We start from the raw sequence: 17,157 nt of genomic DNA, 5'->3' as shown, positions 1-17,157 counted from the left end.
CTGCACCCTGCTTGGGCAAATCACAGAACCCAATAAAGAACTGTCATCCTGGGGATAAGGGATAGTCTTGGACTCTGCTTTCCCTTTAGTGTACATGTTTCTCCGTGGTGGTATCAATCTCATTGTGCTGTAATTGCTCTTGTGCCTGCCCACCAGAATGCAAACATACGAGCTCTTACTACGCACAAAGTGCTGCGGTATGCAGTGTGGAACAAAGGCACTGGGATGAATTCTGGGAATTCTGAGTTTGGACTCTGCTAAAAACTAGCTGTGCAATCTCCTTTTCCAACATATGAAATATTAAAAGTTGTACCAACCTCTAAAATCTCTGCCAGCAAGGTATTTATAATCTAATGGAAAGAAAGTCTTGTGACAAGGAATATTCCTAAAGTTCTCTGTTTCTAGTTCAGTTTCAAAGAGCACTGCTTTGCCTTGACTTAAAAGCCTTGGTGTTAACACTTTCATTTTATATGCTGTTTTTCGCAAATTTTATCTCACTAATCCTCATAAAAACACTTTGAGGTAGACAGTGATGAAAGCACGTCCATTTCATGGTTAAGAAGCCAAGCAAACCTCTTTAACTGTCACCAACTCACCATGACCTTGGAAAAATTCCAACTTCCTGGGGCCATGGTTTTGTCATCTATAAAATAAAGGTGTTTGGCTAAGATGATGTTTGAGGTCCCTGCTATTGTCATTCTAGGAGTCTCAAAACATAAAAGAAGATTCCAAGTATAAAAGAAGAAAATTTTACTCATGCAGTCTTGCTCAGTGAGTCAGTGGGAACATCCTTTTAATGGAAGATTCCTCACATGTAACAGCCACCATGGGATAAGTGAACAGCTGTCCCATAATGGACCGTGTGGGAGAGGCACTCCTTAAAAATTCAGTGGAGCTAAGTCCAAGTACATAATTATAATATTCTAAATTCAAGAGAGCAAAACATTTGAGGGGAGACAACACCACAATAAAAAGACAGGCCTCAATGAGGAGACATGTAAGATAAATTCAATGAGATGAGCCTTCAGTCACGGAGACAGTGGGCAGCAAAAGACAGCTGCAACACAGTTATAAAAACACTGTGATGTCTAAGGTCTGTGAAGGCAGCACATGGATTTGGGATATAAATTTGAGGGCACAAACTTGAAAACTACTTGTCAGGTAATTTTAATTTAGTAGAATTAGAATTTTGAAGATTGTAGCACGCTGAAAACAGAAGTGTAGAACAAGATAAAAGGCTGGATTGGGATTTGTAAAGGGCTTAAGTATCTTGAGTAAGGTATTCCCCCATCTAAGCCTTCAGTCTCCTCACCTCTCTAGAATAGAAGGCATTGACTCAAAGCTGCTTCCTGCTAACTCTAACATCCTTTGATCTTCTTAAACATGACATCGTCACCAGGCCTCAAAAGCTTCCCTCATCTTTACCTTCTTTCTTTCACCCTCCAAATAATTCATTACTCCGCTCCTGCTTTACTCGAATAACGTCCTAAATAGTTCCCCTGACCTCATATTTTCTCTCCTCCAGTGAAATTTTGCAGATGACACCCAGATTAATGCTCTGAAGAAATGATTCATACCAAGTCGTTCCCCCCAGCTCTATTCAAAAGCCCTGTCCCTCTAACAAAATTAAGTTTGAACCTTGCTAGCAAGCAATGGTCATACTTGGCAAATGTATTTCCTGAGGTGACTCAACATAGACCCTCCTCTTGATGGTTCAGTGGAAAGAGGAATGGTTTGGAAACCAGGCAGCACTGAATCCAAATCCAGCACTTCCACTTACTAGTGGGATGACCACAGGCAAACTACTTAACCTCTAAGCCGATATTAAATGGCCACAGGCAGCTCTGCTGTTACGTGGGTTTTTTTTTTTTTTCTATTTTCCCTTTCTGCTGTCATTTTTTATATTATTATCCCAATTTTAATCTACTGCCCATTTTTTTTCCTACTGCCCAATTTTATACTCAGTAGTCTTGCCTAAGGGCAGATCATCTGTTCAATGGAATAAAGTCCACTGATTTTAGCACTTGAATTTTATGAAAAATACCTGTTATTCAGAGAACATTTTTTATCATTTCTAGATTTATCATTTCAGCTCCAGATGGCTGAGACTAGTGAAGGTCTGGCTTCTATCCAGACCTTGGATAGAAGAGCTATAAATCCATTATGGCCTGCCAATATCTGTACTTGATATGCTCCGATCCTCTGCCCAGAATAATGCAGACAAGTACAGAAATGATGTTTATGGGACTTCTGAACCAAATCTTAAAGGAGACAGGAATAGCCAAGCAAGACAAAAAAAAACAAAAAAAACAAAAAAAAAACAGGACACTGGGAAGCAGAAAGACAATATGAACTGGATTTAGCTGGACTTTTCTTGGGTCCACTTCATTTCTGACTTCTACATTTCCACTAAGTTTGGAAAATACCCATTTTTTTCCCTGTTGCAATCCAAGAATGTCCTTTAATTTTGAGTTTAATTATGATAAATGCCAATGGTTTTAGTTATGATGGAGAATTTTAAAGATTACTTATAACTGTGTTCCAGAAAATGAAGTAATGAAATGTTAAGACAATGATATACGAAGAAAAGCCATTTTCTTTGATCTCTGATTTCTTCCTTTCTTATTATATTTACTATGGATAAAGTATACCCTTAGGGCAAAAAACACCTTGCAGTTCATCAGCGCTTTAAAAATTGGGGCAGGCCCTTCTGTGCATGTGCAGACCATTCTGCTACTACAATCATCATTCCAGAATGCAGTTCTAAGATTCCTACATTCTTTATGCCACTGAATATTATCCATGCTCCCTTTGCCAGTTGCCCAGCTACACCTGTAACCCTGAGAATGAGTTCTTGTCAATACTCTAAGGAAGCAAGATAAGGACAGGTCAGACCTACTTAGAAACCTTAGGAACTGATCCTAGGATTTTTTCCTAATAGACAGGAAGACTTAAAGCCCCTATCATTTTGAGTGTGCTTCAAGGTTCTTCTTTACTTTAACAGCTATCCAACTCTAATTTAAGGTTGGTATTTCTTAGGCCATTACCTACCTTGTTATGCACATGACAATCGCTACTATAATGGCAATCTGTACAGCTCCAATAATTGCTGCAATAAGAACATGAGTGAGCTTTTGCCTACTTGGCACAACATAGAGAATACTAAAGTCCGTCTTTTCACAGTGCTGTCCAGTGTAACCAGATTCACATCTGAAAAGGGGAGGAAAAAAGATTCCTATGAGAATTACAGATTCTAATAATTCTAGGTTTTAAAAGTAAGAACATACAAAAGAATAATAAGTTTATACAGAAATAGCAAATCAGGTGCTTTCCCACTATCTGAAAAAAAAACCCAAAACTGCCATCTGTGTATTTCCTTAAACGCTACTCAATGTCTATTTCACAGTGCATCTTTCACCTATCATTATAGGACATTAATTTTACAGTTGCTAAATGGTCTTTATTATACCTCCTTTAAAAAAACAGATACATAAGGGGTGCCTGGTGGTTCAGTCAGTTAAGAGTCCAATTCTTGACTTTAGCTCAGGTCATGACCTCAGAGTCGTGGGATTAAACCCCACGTCAGGCTCTGCGCTGGGTGTGGAGCCCACTTGGGTTTCTCTCTCTCTCTGCCCCTCTCCCACTCAAACAAGTACATGCTCTCTCTCTCTCTCAAAAAAAAAGGTACATAATAGTACATTTACTGGCTATCATATAGCTAACATCTATTCCTCAGTCTAAGAGACATGCCAGTTATTTCCTTTTTTTTTTAGTTTAATTATTTGGGGGGGGGGGGAGAGAGGGAGAGAGAGAGAGAGAGAGAGAGAGAGAGAGAGAGAGAGAGAGAGAGAGAGAATCCCAAACAGGTTCCATGCTCTGCATGGAGCCCCATGAGGAACTCAATCCCATGATCTTGAGATCATGACCTGAGCTGATATCAAGAGTTGGATGCTTAACTGAGTCATCTAAGCGCCCCTATTTTCCATTTTTCACAACTATGAATTAGGTGTAACCAATATTGGTGAGTGTGCACATTTCTATATTTGGTGTTATTCAAAAGGCTAGGTACTTGGAAATGGGATGACTAAATAAATAGATATAAACATTTACAGTTCTCTGAAAATTGCACTCTTTATATTATATTATATCCAACACACTTTAGTGTACATAAATATAATCATTTAAGATGCAGGGGGAAAAGTAAAATAAGTTATTGACAAAAGCAGTCAAGCAGCCAAACAGGAGCTAATCTTAGAAATTATCTGAATTCCAAGTAAATAAAAAGGCAACATCAGCTGATGATAATAATTTGACAGGGGGAAACATTTAAGATATTTAACAAATTTCACACTTTGTAGCTGACAGAAGTAAAATGTATAAATTAGCCAGCCTTCAGTTAGAACTGATTAATAAAACCTCTGAAGTGTAAGGATAGTCGAGTTATTAACATCCCACACTTCATTAGAAAAAAAGATTTTTTAATAGAGCACACATAAAGAATAAGAAGAAATAGGAATAGGGAAATAGGAAGCCAGGGGTGATGTGAGTCCACTCCTCCCATCCCTGAGGTTCCTACACACCTATCAGAAAATTTCACACTGGGTTCTAAGTCTACTAGCAGACAAAAAAAAAAAAACAACAAAAAACAAAAAACAAAGTAGTAAGGCAGATTTATAGATCATGGAATAGAACCTGAGAGCCCTGAAATACGCCCATACATCTATGGTCCAACTGATCTTTGACAAGAGTGCTAAGACAATTCAATAAGAAAAAATAACCTCTTCAACAAAGCTGCTGCGACTAGATGTCCACATGCAAAAGAATGAAGTTGAACCTCTTCTTTACAACATACACAAAAAATAATTCAAAATGGATCACAGATCTAAAGGTAACAGCTAAAACTATAGGGGCGCCTGGGTGGCTCAGTCAGTCAGGTGTCCGACTTAGGCTCAGGTCATGATCTTGCAGTCAGGGAGTTCCAGGCCCGCATCAGGCTCTATGCTGACAGCTCAGAGCCTGGAGCCTACTTCAGATTCTGTGTCTCCTTTTCTCTCTGCCCCTCCCCAACTCACACTCTGTCTTTCTCTCTTTCTCTCCCTCTCTTTCTCTCAAAAAATAAACATTAAAGATAACAGCTAAAACTATAAAACTCTTAGAAAAAAAAGTGAATCTTCATGATCTGGATTAGGCAAAGATTTCCTTAGATATGATACTAAAAGCATAAACAACAACAAAAAAGTTAAACTGGATTAAATCAAAATTAAAACCTTTTGTGTTTAAAGGCACTATCAAGAAAGTAAAAAGATAACCAAAAGAATAGAATATTTTTGCAAATTATATTTTTGATAAGAGACTTGTATCTAGAATATATTTAAAAAATTATTACAAACTCATTAACCAAAAGAAAAAAAAATTACAAAATGGGCAAAAAGATCTGAATAGACATTTTTCCAAACAAGATAAACAAATGGCAAATAAGCACATGAAACGATACCAATATCATTAGTCATCACGGAAATGCAAATCAAAACAACAAGAGATCACTTCATACCCACTGGAATGGCCAGAATCAAAAAGTCAGATAATAACTGTTGATGAAGATGCTGTAGGGAATGAAAAATGGCAAAGCCACTTTTGAAAACAGTCTGGCAGTTCCTCAAAAGTTAAACACAAGAGTTACCATTTGGCCTAGCAATTCCACTCCTGGACACTTACCCAACTGAAATTAACACAAGTCCACACAAAAACCTGCCAACAATTATTCAGGGCAGCATTATTCATTAATAGCCAAAAAGTGGGAACAATCCAAATATTCATCAATTGGTAAGCAGATTCAAAATGTGGTATTATAAGGAGCAAAGTACTGACATATGCTACAACATGGATAAACCTTGAAAACATTATGCTAAGTGAAAGAAACCAGACACAGAAGACCACGTTATACAAGCCCACTTAAATGAAATGTCCAAAACAGGTAGATCTATAGAAACAAAAGAGACCAGTGATTGTCTAAGACTAAGGGCGGTGGGCAGGGCGATTTGAGAGTAACAGCTAAAGAACACAGAGTTTCTTCTGGGGGCGATGAAATGTTCTAAAATTGATTGTGGTACTGCAAAACTGTGAAAAAAAATACTAAATACTAAAAATCACTGGTTTAAAAAAAAAGAATAAGTGGGAAAAAATGGTAAGATTATTAACATAAAATGCAATCTCCATAAAATAAAATCAAACCAGTTGCTCAAAAGAACCACAGTTACTACTAATATTAGATTCAGGGGGATTTTACCTCATTGGTCCTGATTTAAAGAGGGCACTTTTTGATGCAGAGAACATCATCCTCAATAATATAGTTGTAATAAATTCAACAATATAATGAAATCTTATAGGATTTTTAAAATAATGTCTTTTGTGGTAAGCTAATGGCAAAAAGTCAAAGCTCAGTAAAATAAAAACAGGTCCATAGGGAGCTATAACAGTGTCCTAGATATGCAGCTCTCCGACAGTTTAGCTTAATCCAAAGATGAAAATCAGAGTATCAAAAAGAATGTATAGGCCATGTATCATTCAGGCAATCCTCCTTGGATATTATTTTCTGCAACTGACTTTTGGGTTACACTCTCCAAATATCTGGATAATAACTTCTAGGTTATTACTACTTCTTCTGTTTTTGATTAAAGGCAGATCCAGGCATTTGGTCTTCTACACTCTCCATTCTTTCATCCTACACACGTCCATAGTAATCTCGTTCACTACCATGCCCTCACGTGCTGATTCTTCCATTTGTCCATTTACTAAACATCTGACATGTGTCAAGTACTGTGGATATTTGGGATACATCAGTGAGCAAAACAAATAAAGATCGCTGGTCTGGTTAACCTCTAGCTGGAGGAGGGAGGGTCAATAAACATGAATTAAATGGTTATGTTACAAGGTGATATGCACTACACGAAGAGAAAGAAAAGAGTTAGTTAAAGGAAATTATAGGCCAGGAAGAGAGGGTCGCAACTTTAAACAAGATGGTCAGGGTAGGCTTCACTAAGAAGCTGACATGGAAGTGAGGATGTGAAGGAGGTGAGGGAATCTGCCATGTGGACAACAGGAAGGAGAACATATCAGATAAAGGAAGAGTCAGTGCAAAGACCCTGAGGAGGGAGCATTATTAGCACATGGCCATGTCCAAGAATAGCAAGCATGGCTGGAGTGGAGTGGGCAAGCAGAAGGGAAACAGAATTAAGACAGAGAGGTGAAGGGGTCAATTGTGTAGGGCTTCTGCACTCGATGAGATAGAGGAGCCACTGGGAGGGTTTTAGCAGGGAAATGACATGAACTTTCATTTGAAGTCTCCATCTCGGGGTGCAAGGGTGGCTCAGTTAGTTAAGTGCCCAACTTCAGCTCAGGTCATGATCAGGTCATGAACAGCCAACTCATGTTTCATGAGTTCAAGCCCCACATCAGGCTCTCTGCTGTCAGCACAGAGCCTACTTTGGATCTTCTATCTCCCTCTCTCTGCCCCTCCCCAACTTGCAAGCATGCTCACTCTCTCCCTCGCCCTCTCAAAAATAAACATTAAAAAAAAAAAAAAAAATGAAAAGTCTCTACCTAGCTTCTAAGTTGAATATGGACTGTAGGATACAGGGAGGCTGTTGCAATAATGCCAGAGAGAAGAAATGGTGGTCTGAACCAGGAATAGCAGTGGCAATGGGGAGAAGAACTCCGATTCTGGACATATTCTGAAACAGAGGTAATAGGATTTCTCAACTGACTGGGTATGGATTACGAGAGAACTCGAAGATGTATCAAAGGTGTTTTCTCTGAGCAAAGGAAAACATGGAGTTGGCATCAACTAAGATGAAGAAGGCAGCAGATGGAACAGGTTTAGAGGAGGGAAGGCAGATCAGGAGATAGGCTTAGATCCTATTGAAATGGAGGAGTCAAGACATCCACAGGAAAATATCAAGGAGGGAGAGGGATCTATGAGTCTCAAATTGAGGAGAGGGGTCTGGGATTTATGCAAAGTAGGAGTCATCAGCATATGTCATGGAAAGCTCTAAGGCTGGGTGGCATCACTAAGGAAGAGGACCAGGACTGGACCCTTGGACATTCCAACAATGAGAGGTCAGGAGCAAAAGGCGAACCAGCCAAGAAGATGTAAAGGAATGGCCAGTGAGGCAGCAGAAAAGAGAGAGAGAATGCAATCCCTAAAGCCAAGTGTATTATTATGCATATTGCACAGGAGTCAAATGCTACTGACTGTTCAAAAGTAATTTAAGACTAAGAATTGATCACTGAATTTAGCAACAAGAACAGCCTCAGGGAAGTGTTGGAGCAAAAGCTCATTGGGGTGGGTTCATGAGATACAGGAAGTGAGGAGCTGGAAAGAGAGCACAGACAACTCTTTTGCGTTCTTCTACAAAGGAAATAAATGGGACAGCAGCTGATGAGAGAGTGAGAATTTTTTTCAAAGACAGAAGAAATGAAAATATATATAAATGTATCTATACAAGAACATATGAAACACAGAAAAGCCGGGAGAATTTCTGGTTGGTGCGGGTGAAAAATCTGTGAGAGTCCTCCTCATAATGCTTCAATGTTCTCAGTGAACTCAGAAACAAGATGATCAGCTAAGGAGGAGAAGGAGGTACGGACAATCTGAAGAGAAGGGTGACAACAGAAAGCCAGCATCTGGGACAAGAGGAGGATGAATGGACTGAAGCTCAGAAAGACAACCTGGCAGCTCGTAGGGCCCATTTTGAGTACAAACATCGGTGAGATGCATTAGCCTGGTGGTGTGCTTTTCATCAACAGTCATGTTCAGCTGGATGGGTATACAGAATAGCTGTATAGGTACACATTAGGCAGGAAGGAATGAACCAGGATTATAGTTTTGTCAAGTGAGTATGATGAAACAAGAGAGGGACGACCATGACTGACCATGAATTTAAGCTGGATAAGGAGGGGATGAAGACATTCAAGGGGCTAGGGACACGGAAAAAAGGTGAAAGGATGGACAAACTGGAGGCCTAGAGGGACAGAAGCAGGGCTGGGTAGGAACTACAAGGGATATGCTAGAGTAGAACGATTCCCAAATGTATGCCTCCAACCTGCATCTGTCTCCTGAGTTCTCAAACCAACATACATCCATCAGCCTGCTAGACTTCCATTGGTGGATCCCCCACAGGCACCTGAGACCAAGCATATTACACTGAATACATCATTTCCACCCAAACCTCCTCCCTCTTCCCGTTCCCTGTCCCCACTCACTTCTGCCTTACCCAGAAACCCAGGAGACTCTCTTGAGTCTTCCTTCCCACCACCCTCCACCAACTCCCACATTCCATCTTCAAACAACTGGTCACCAAAACCTAGGGGTTGAACTACCTTATCTTCTCTCTGCAATTCATCTGCTGATCTCAGTGTCACTACAACTCCTTTACTTAGTTCAGGCTCTAATTTCTTACTAACGCACAGTCTCCTAACATTCAGTCTTCTGATCCATTTTCCACAAAACCAGCGGCTTTCAGATCTGATCATAACTTTCTTAACTTAAATCCTTCAGTGGCTTCTCAAGCATCCTTTAAAATAAAGGGCAAGTTCCTGGAGTGACACAAATGTTCCTGTAAGACCTGCCCCCCTTCCCACGATGTCCCTCATCCTCATCAAGGTGAAGTGCCTTGTCTGAAGTTCCAAATCATCTTGAGTATATCTATCTCTGTGTGGCAGCATTTTTCATATTATATTTTAATTGTTTATTATTATTGTCTTCAACCAGACATTAGGTTTTTTGGAACCTACAGATGGTAGGTTTTTTGGAAGGCAAGATGCCTGGATCCCTGTTATACCTGAATTTGAGACGCCAGGGGCAGGCAGAATTTGGTACAAAGTAAGTAATAAACAAACAAACAAATTAACGGTGGGATAATACTAAAAGATTTTAACCTAATAATAGGACTGTGGCTAGCGATTGTTCATCCCTGCCTGCTTACTGTTACCCAAACATACCCACCTATTAGTTGAAGTGCATGTGATATTATGGCCTGATTCTTACAGACTTTGTAAATGCTTAGACAAAAGAAAAAGATCTGCTGCTTTTTAGGATTATGCGTATGCAGAAAAGAGATTCTCTGGCACAACTCTGGTCTGGAGAAGAAGGTAGAGTTGATCATCAGCACATGGCATTCAAAAGATAGTTAACTGGGACACCTGGGTGGCTCAGTTGGTTAAGCGTCCGACTCTTGGTTTTGGCTCAGGTCATGATCTCACAGTTCATGAGTTTGAGCCCCACATGGGGCTCTGCGCTGACAGTGCAGGGCCTGCTTGGGATTCTCTCCTTCTCTCTCTGCCCGCCCCTCCTCCTCTCTCTCCCTCTCTCTCTCTCTCAAAATAAATGAATAAACATTTTTTTAAAGTTACCTAAGTAGCTACTGGAATAGGCCCCCTGCGAGGCCATGGGAAGACAGGTTTAGCAAACAGTCTCAAACCTAAAGGCAATTATAATCTAATAATGTCAACTCCTATTGATTAAATACATACTAAGTACCAGGTATTGTGCTAAGCACTTTGCATATATTAGCTCATTTAATTTTAGCAACAATTTAAATTTAAATTTAGTAACAGTTTTAGGAGATAGTTACCATTATTATTTTAATTTTTGAAATGAGAAAATGAGGCTTAGAAATTTAAATAACTTCAGAAGAGCACAGTCAGTAACTGGCCAGTCTGGCGTACCTGCTTCCAAAGCCTTTAACCACTATACCACTGAATCCTCTCACTGTCAATTACTCACAGTAAATACTACAAAGTGACCTGGTATCACTTGATTATCAGGACACCTTCTTCTCTCATCCCTCACTTTTAGATATCTTGAAAGATGCCCTATCCTAAGAACAACATAATCTGAATTTCTATCAAGATTATGTATGCCACTTGGGACAAATAGGAGGAATCCATTGAATGATTTTGTTTTAAAACTGGCTTGTTGGGGCGCCTGGGTGGCTCAGTTGGTTGGGCATCCGACTTCAGCTCAGGTCATGATCTCACAGCTTGTGGGTTTGAGCCCCGCGTCAGGCTCTGTGCTGACAGCTCAGAGCCTGGAGCCTGCTATGGATTCTGTGTCTCCCTCTCTCTGTGCCCCTCCCCCACCCTCTCTCAAAAATAAAGATAAAAAAATTCTAAACTGGCTTGTTCCCCTTTGCACAGCTATATTTTTTTAACATTTAGGAAAGAGGGGTGGGAAAGGAGCGATAGCACTTTCAAACAGGAAAAAGCCAAAAGCTTAACAAAGAATTATTTAATCATTAACAGTTTATAGTGTTTTGTTCTGTTTTTAAAGCAGGAGAAGAGGAAAAAGAGAGCCAGGAGAAGGGAGCTAAGGGTAGAGGGACCAGGATACCTGCTTTCAAACAGCTTTCTTTTCCTTTCTGGAGAGAAAGATTCACTGGCCTACTAGGCTGACAGAACAAAGGAAAAGTGTAGTATTTCTCCATCTTTTGATGTTTTGACTAAGAAAGGAAAAAAGGACTCTGGCCAAACTGCAAGAGGCAGGAACGTGCAGAATGACAGGAATCTCCCCTTGTCTAAGGAAATACTGTACCCTGGCTAACCAGACCAGTCTGAAATAGAGGATGAGCTCCCAGCACCAGCAAGAAGTGTTACTGGTAAACAGACACAGAACAGCAAAACGCATCACGATCATTAGGCTGAGTGTCAGGAAATCCGAGATCTAGTTTTGCTGCTGCTGACCTTGAACAAGTTTCATAACCTCTCCTGCTTCAGACAGTAGAAGATTTACACCTTTCCCATTTCTACTTCTCTCTTCACACCTGGTTCTACATCCCCATTCCCTTATTTTTAGAAATCTATTTCAGTATATGTTTTGAGTTACATATTCTCTGTTCTTAACACATTCTTTAGTCCCTAAATCACCTTGTGACAGATTGCCTGAAAACCAAAATAGTGCTGAAATATGGCATATTTATTTCTTATATAAAAAATGGACATCATATTAAAAATGTTAAGCCCATAATCTTAAAATCCTAATATGACATCTGTTTTTGGTTTTGCATATTATACATGTCAGCTTTTTCCAAATGATACTGCTAATTTATTTTTGACTCAACTGCAAATAAATAATACTTTTTGGTAATATTTAATCTATATTTCACTATAGCTTTCTATAGAGCAGTGACTGCAGGAAAAAGTTCCTCACCTCTGATCTGGAGATGCTGACTTACCTACAAGAAGCCTTCTGAGTGGAATAGATGAATTCACATTTCCCATGGATGCAGTAACCATTGAGGTTTTCAGGGCAAGGCATGTGGTTTCCAATATAAACATCTTCTCTTTGATCACTAGCATCTTAAAAGAACATAAACCAGGGCAATAAACAGTGAAAAGCAACTGAAAAATATGGAATTTTCAAAGATTCTAACAACAAATAAATTGGCTGGTAATTTGGAAAAGAAAATTATCAGATAGGGGGCTGGATAAGAACCAAGGTCTCATTATGACATAAACACAATAAGTAGACTGTTTAGATTCAAAGCATTTAAAAATATTTGCAAAACATGACCACTATGAGTTACTGTTGTTTACAAACAATCTGCCCCCAAAACAAAAACATCTTGGTTAAAGAAATAAATGCTAGCTCGATAAGAAAGCTCATCTCTATGAACCAGAGATGGTGTACTACAGCTCTGGGTTTTGAAAGACTGACTTAGTCTAGTCATTAACCTGGGGACTACGAAATTGAAGTAAAAAAACCTGGAATGGCAGAGAGCAAGGTATGGCACTTTGAAATTTTAGGGTGAAATATTTTTGGAATGAAAACTATTATGCATGTTGATTTTTTCTTCCAAATGAAATTTCTTCCAAATGCTGATTTTTTATCTGGCTGTTCTTAAGTATATGTTAAGTATATGTTATTGTATAAAAAATTCAATAACATAGAGAACAAATAAAAAAATTTTTTTAATCACCCAAAACCCCTCTATCAAAACAGAACCATTGAAAACATGTTGATGAACATCTGTTCAATTAGGTATATTGATTTGAACTGACCTGAGCTGAAGTGAAGAAAATGAGAGTATGGTGAGTAATTTCAATGTCATAAATAGGAAGAGAATCAGGAAAGAAGGACAGAAAGGAGCAGGAGGGAGGGAGGCATAAGGACTCGGTCTTCAAAATAAATCATTTCATCCATTCATTCTCTCTATCCCTCTCTATTTCTCCCTATCCCCTCTGTTTCTCTCTTGCCTCTCTCATGTACTTACATAAGCGTATACCTAACACCCACACATTCTGCAATGGACTTTTAAACTTTTTTTCCTGGCGTATACATTTAATATATTCATCCTTAGTCTATGGACTCAAGAGTTCCTACACAGGCCTGTGCTTATGTAGGAAAAATTCCCAGGCTTCCTGTCAGTTTCTCACATTTCTAGCTTACAAATTCTGTGATCAGCTGTGTGACCTTGAGAGTACCACCCTCTCTAAGACTGAGATTTCATAACTGTAAAGTCAGGATCATAACAGGATCTTTACTTCATGTAGTTCTGAGAGGATAATGTGAGATAATTGATGTATGCACAAGACCACTAGAACAACCAGCTCTCAGTCTATATACCACACCATGTTACAGCAAAGGCTATCTCCCCCAAATACAAATAAAGGTATTGCTATAATGTGGAAATTATTAATGGAACCAAATTAAGAAGGAATAAAATAGAAGACTGTGTGTATAAATATGTATGTGTAGGAAAGGGGAAGAGCAAGGGAGAAAAAGGAATGGAGGTACTAAGTAGGAAAAGAAACCTGAGTATAAAAATGCAGATTTTCTGGAGACTGAAATTCACATACAAAAGGAAAAATGTGTAATGATTATTAGGCTCAATAATAGGATACCTAAAAGCAGAGAGATCATGTCATCCCTCACAAGACGAAACTGATGCTATTTTACCTCAAAATTTATGTATTTACATTGTACTAACTTATGCCTGTAAAGAAAACTGAACCAGAAATCAAGAAATCCAACATGGAAATTCTCAAGGTATCTCTGCTGTTTTGTTCTGTTTAAGTATTTATTTATTTTGAGAGAGAGAGAGCGCATGAGCAGTGGAGGAGCAGAGAGAAAGAGAGAGGAAGAGAATCCCAAGCAGGCTCCATACCGACAGCTCAAAGCCCGATGTAGAGCTTGAACTTATGAACCGTGAGATCATGACCTGAGCCAAAACCAAGAGTCAGATACTTAACCAACTGAGTTACCCAGGCGCCCCTCTCCTATTTTGTGACCTTGGTCAAATCACACTGTCTCTCTAAAGCAGCTGAATAAGATCAGCATTGTCCAACATAATATGAGATGTGTAATTTTTAGTTTTCTAGTAGCCATATTTTTTAAGTAAAAAGAAATAGGAAAATTAATTTTAATCCTATATTTATTTAATCTATCAAATAAGTATCACTTCAACATATAATCAGTATTACAAAATTGTGATTTTTTTACACACATTTTCTTAAATACGTCTTTAAAATCTGGTGACCACTTAACACTCACAGCACATCTCAATTCTGACTAATCTTGTTTCAAGTACTCAATAACCACATACTGCTAGTACCCACCATATAAGATAGCACAGTATAGATGACTATTCATTTATCATTTATTGATCATCTTTCATATGCCAGGTACTCTGTAGGTGCTGGGGACAGAAAAATATCCTGTCCTCAAAGGGCTTATAAGGTCTCCTCCAGCTCCCAAACTATAATTTTGCCATGACAGAAGAAATCCCTTGGGGCTGCTATAATCCTAAGCACCCACTTCTCCATTACAATACTCATGATATTGTCTTACAACCATTTGGGTTTTTTAACTCAGTCTCTGAGACTGTGAGCTCCTTAAGAATCTAGACATTTGTTGGGGGGCCTGGGTGGCTCAGTCGGTTAAGCGTCCGACTTCAGCTCAGGTCACGATCTCGCGGTCCGTGAGTTCGAGCCCCGCGTCAGGCTCTGGGCTGACGGCTCAGAGCCTGGAGCCTGCTTCCGATTCTGTGTCTCCCTCCTCTCTCTCTGCCCCTCCCCCGTTCATGCTCTGTCTCTCTCTGTCTCAAAAATAAATATACGTTAAAAAAAAATTTTTTTTTTTTTAAAAAAAGAATCTAGACATTTGTATCATTTATTTCTGTATAACTCCTAACACTTAGAATATAGTACTTTTCTTGCTATGGTTTCAAATTAAAAGTGCTATTCCACATTTGCAATCAAACCATAAGTGACTTGAGCAATGCAACTGTCTCCCGTAGCACTCATCACCCTGCAACTTCTCAGAACATGATACTGTCATGGTGTGTTACATCATGAAGTATATAATAATGGGACTACAGAGACTAAGGTTATGTACCAACCTATAATAATAAGATCTTGTAATGTGCATCATAATGGTACTCTATAGGTCTACAGAGGCTGTGGTAATGTACTAATCTACCATAAGAAAAGTCCTATCAACAGCAGGAAATCTCAAGAATAATGCAGAACTGAATGCTATCAGAGAATTCAGCTACATCACAGCAATAAGAAAAAGTTAACTAAATCAAGAACAGGGTTTTGAGAAATTAGTAAACAAAGCATAGCACCAGTGGCATTTACTGAATGAATTAATGGAAGAATGTGGTATCAGGCTGTAGACAAGGCAAAGCCATCTAAAAACACAGACATGTCCAGTAAGACTTTGAAATCTGTGGCTGTCACAGAGCCCAAATTTCGCATTCTGCTCAGTGCTAGCTCTATTCATTCCATTATACATAAACACACTATTTCTGTGCATAGCCATATACTCAGCTAAGCTACAGAAGATATAAAGAAAAAGTATACATGGTCCCTGCCCTTGAGAAGCTTATAATCAACTTAGGGAATTAAGGTATACACATGAAAAGCTGAATAACACAAGAGAAGGGTTTCCACATGACAGTTTACAATTAAATGCCAAAAAAAAAAAAAAAAGTTTTACAATACTGGGTGCTAAGGGAAGTTCAAGCTTTTTTTTTTTTTTTTTTAATGTTTATTTATTCTTGAGAGATAGAGATAAAGCACGAGCAGGGGAGGGGCAGAGAGAGAGGGAGACACAGAATCCTAAGCAGGCTCCAGGCTCTGAGCTGTCAGCACAGAGCCTGAGGCGAGGCTTAAAACCCAGGAACCACAAGATCATTACACATGTCGACCAAGTGCCCAAGGAAGTTCAAGTTTAAAGGAGAACTCATTGTAGGTGATATTACTCAGGGAAGTATTCATAGAAAGGACAGGACTCAAGTTAGGTCTCAAAGCATATCCAGATTTATTTAGAGGAAGAGTGGAAACCAAAAGGAAGGTAGAATGCACACAGCATTCTTAAGAACAAGAAGTAGATGAGCCTTAGCAAGAGTTGTATATTCAAACCAGGGAAGGGTTTAAGTCAAAATTGGAAAAATAAGCTGAAATCAGATTATGGAAAAATATGAACCCCCCAGGTGAGAAATGCTTTCTAATCATATGGACAAGGAAGACACTGACAGTCTTCTAGCTAAAGAACAGCCAAATGAAAGCCATGTTTTGCATAATTAAGAGTGATTGCCTAGAGCTGGTGGTTAGGGAGAATGGGGAGTGAATGCTAATGCATGTGAAGTTTCTTTTTCGGCTAAGTAAAATGGCCTAAAATTTGATTTTGATATGATAGTTGTACAATCCTAAATATATTTTTTAAAAAATTGAACTGGGGGCGCCTGGGTGGCTCAGTCGGTTGAGCGCCGACTTCCGCTCAGGTCACGATCTCGCGGTCCATGAGTTCGAGCCCCGCATCGGGCCCCTGTGTTGACAGCTCAGAGCCCAGAGCCTGTTTCGATTCTGTGTCTCCCTCTCTCTGACCCTCCCCCATTCATGCTCTGTCTCTCTCTGTCTCAAAAATAAAATAAACGTTAAAAAAAAAAAAAATTTTAAATAAAAAAAAAAAATTGAACTGAAGGTGCCTCGCTGGCTCGGTCGGTAGAATATGCAACTCTTGATCTCGGGGTTTGAGTTCAAGCCCCATGTTGGGTATAGAGATTACTTTAAAAATGTTTTTTGTTTTTTTATTTTAAAACATTGAATTGCATACTTTAAAGAGGTGAACTTAGTGGTATGTAAATTGTACGTCAA

At 39.0% G+C, this 17,157-nt stretch overlaps 1 protein-coding gene across 2 annotated transcripts in view; it reads right to left on the bottom strand.

Moving 5' to 3' along the window:
* Positions 1–17,157, bottom strand: part of TMEFF1 (transmembrane protein with EGF like and two follistatin like domains 1) — an 80,817-nt gene that overhangs the window by 1,614 nt on the left and 62,046 nt on the right. For both annotated transcript variants that reach the window (XM_019454336.2, XM_019454337.2), the window contains exons 8-9: positions 12,231–12,354; positions 3,052–3,210 (exon numbers count right to left, since the gene is read on the bottom strand). In XM_019454336.2, the coding sequence (XP_019309881.1) occupies positions 3,052–3,210; positions 12,231–12,354 (283 nt within the window). The remainder of the gene's footprint in view (positions 1–3,051; positions 3,211–12,230; positions 12,355–17,157) is intronic.

Source organism: Panthera pardus, unplaced genomic scaffold (assembly GCF_024362965.1).
Source record: "Panthera pardus isolate Hobbes unplaced genomic scaffold, ASM2436296v1 HiC_scaffold_20, whole genome shotgun sequence".
Taxonomy (NCBI): domain Eukaryota; kingdom Metazoa; phylum Chordata; class Mammalia; order Carnivora; family Felidae; genus Panthera; species Panthera pardus.
Note: the sequence above shows the minus strand (reverse complement) of the source record. Positions and strands in the feature narration are given on the sequence as shown.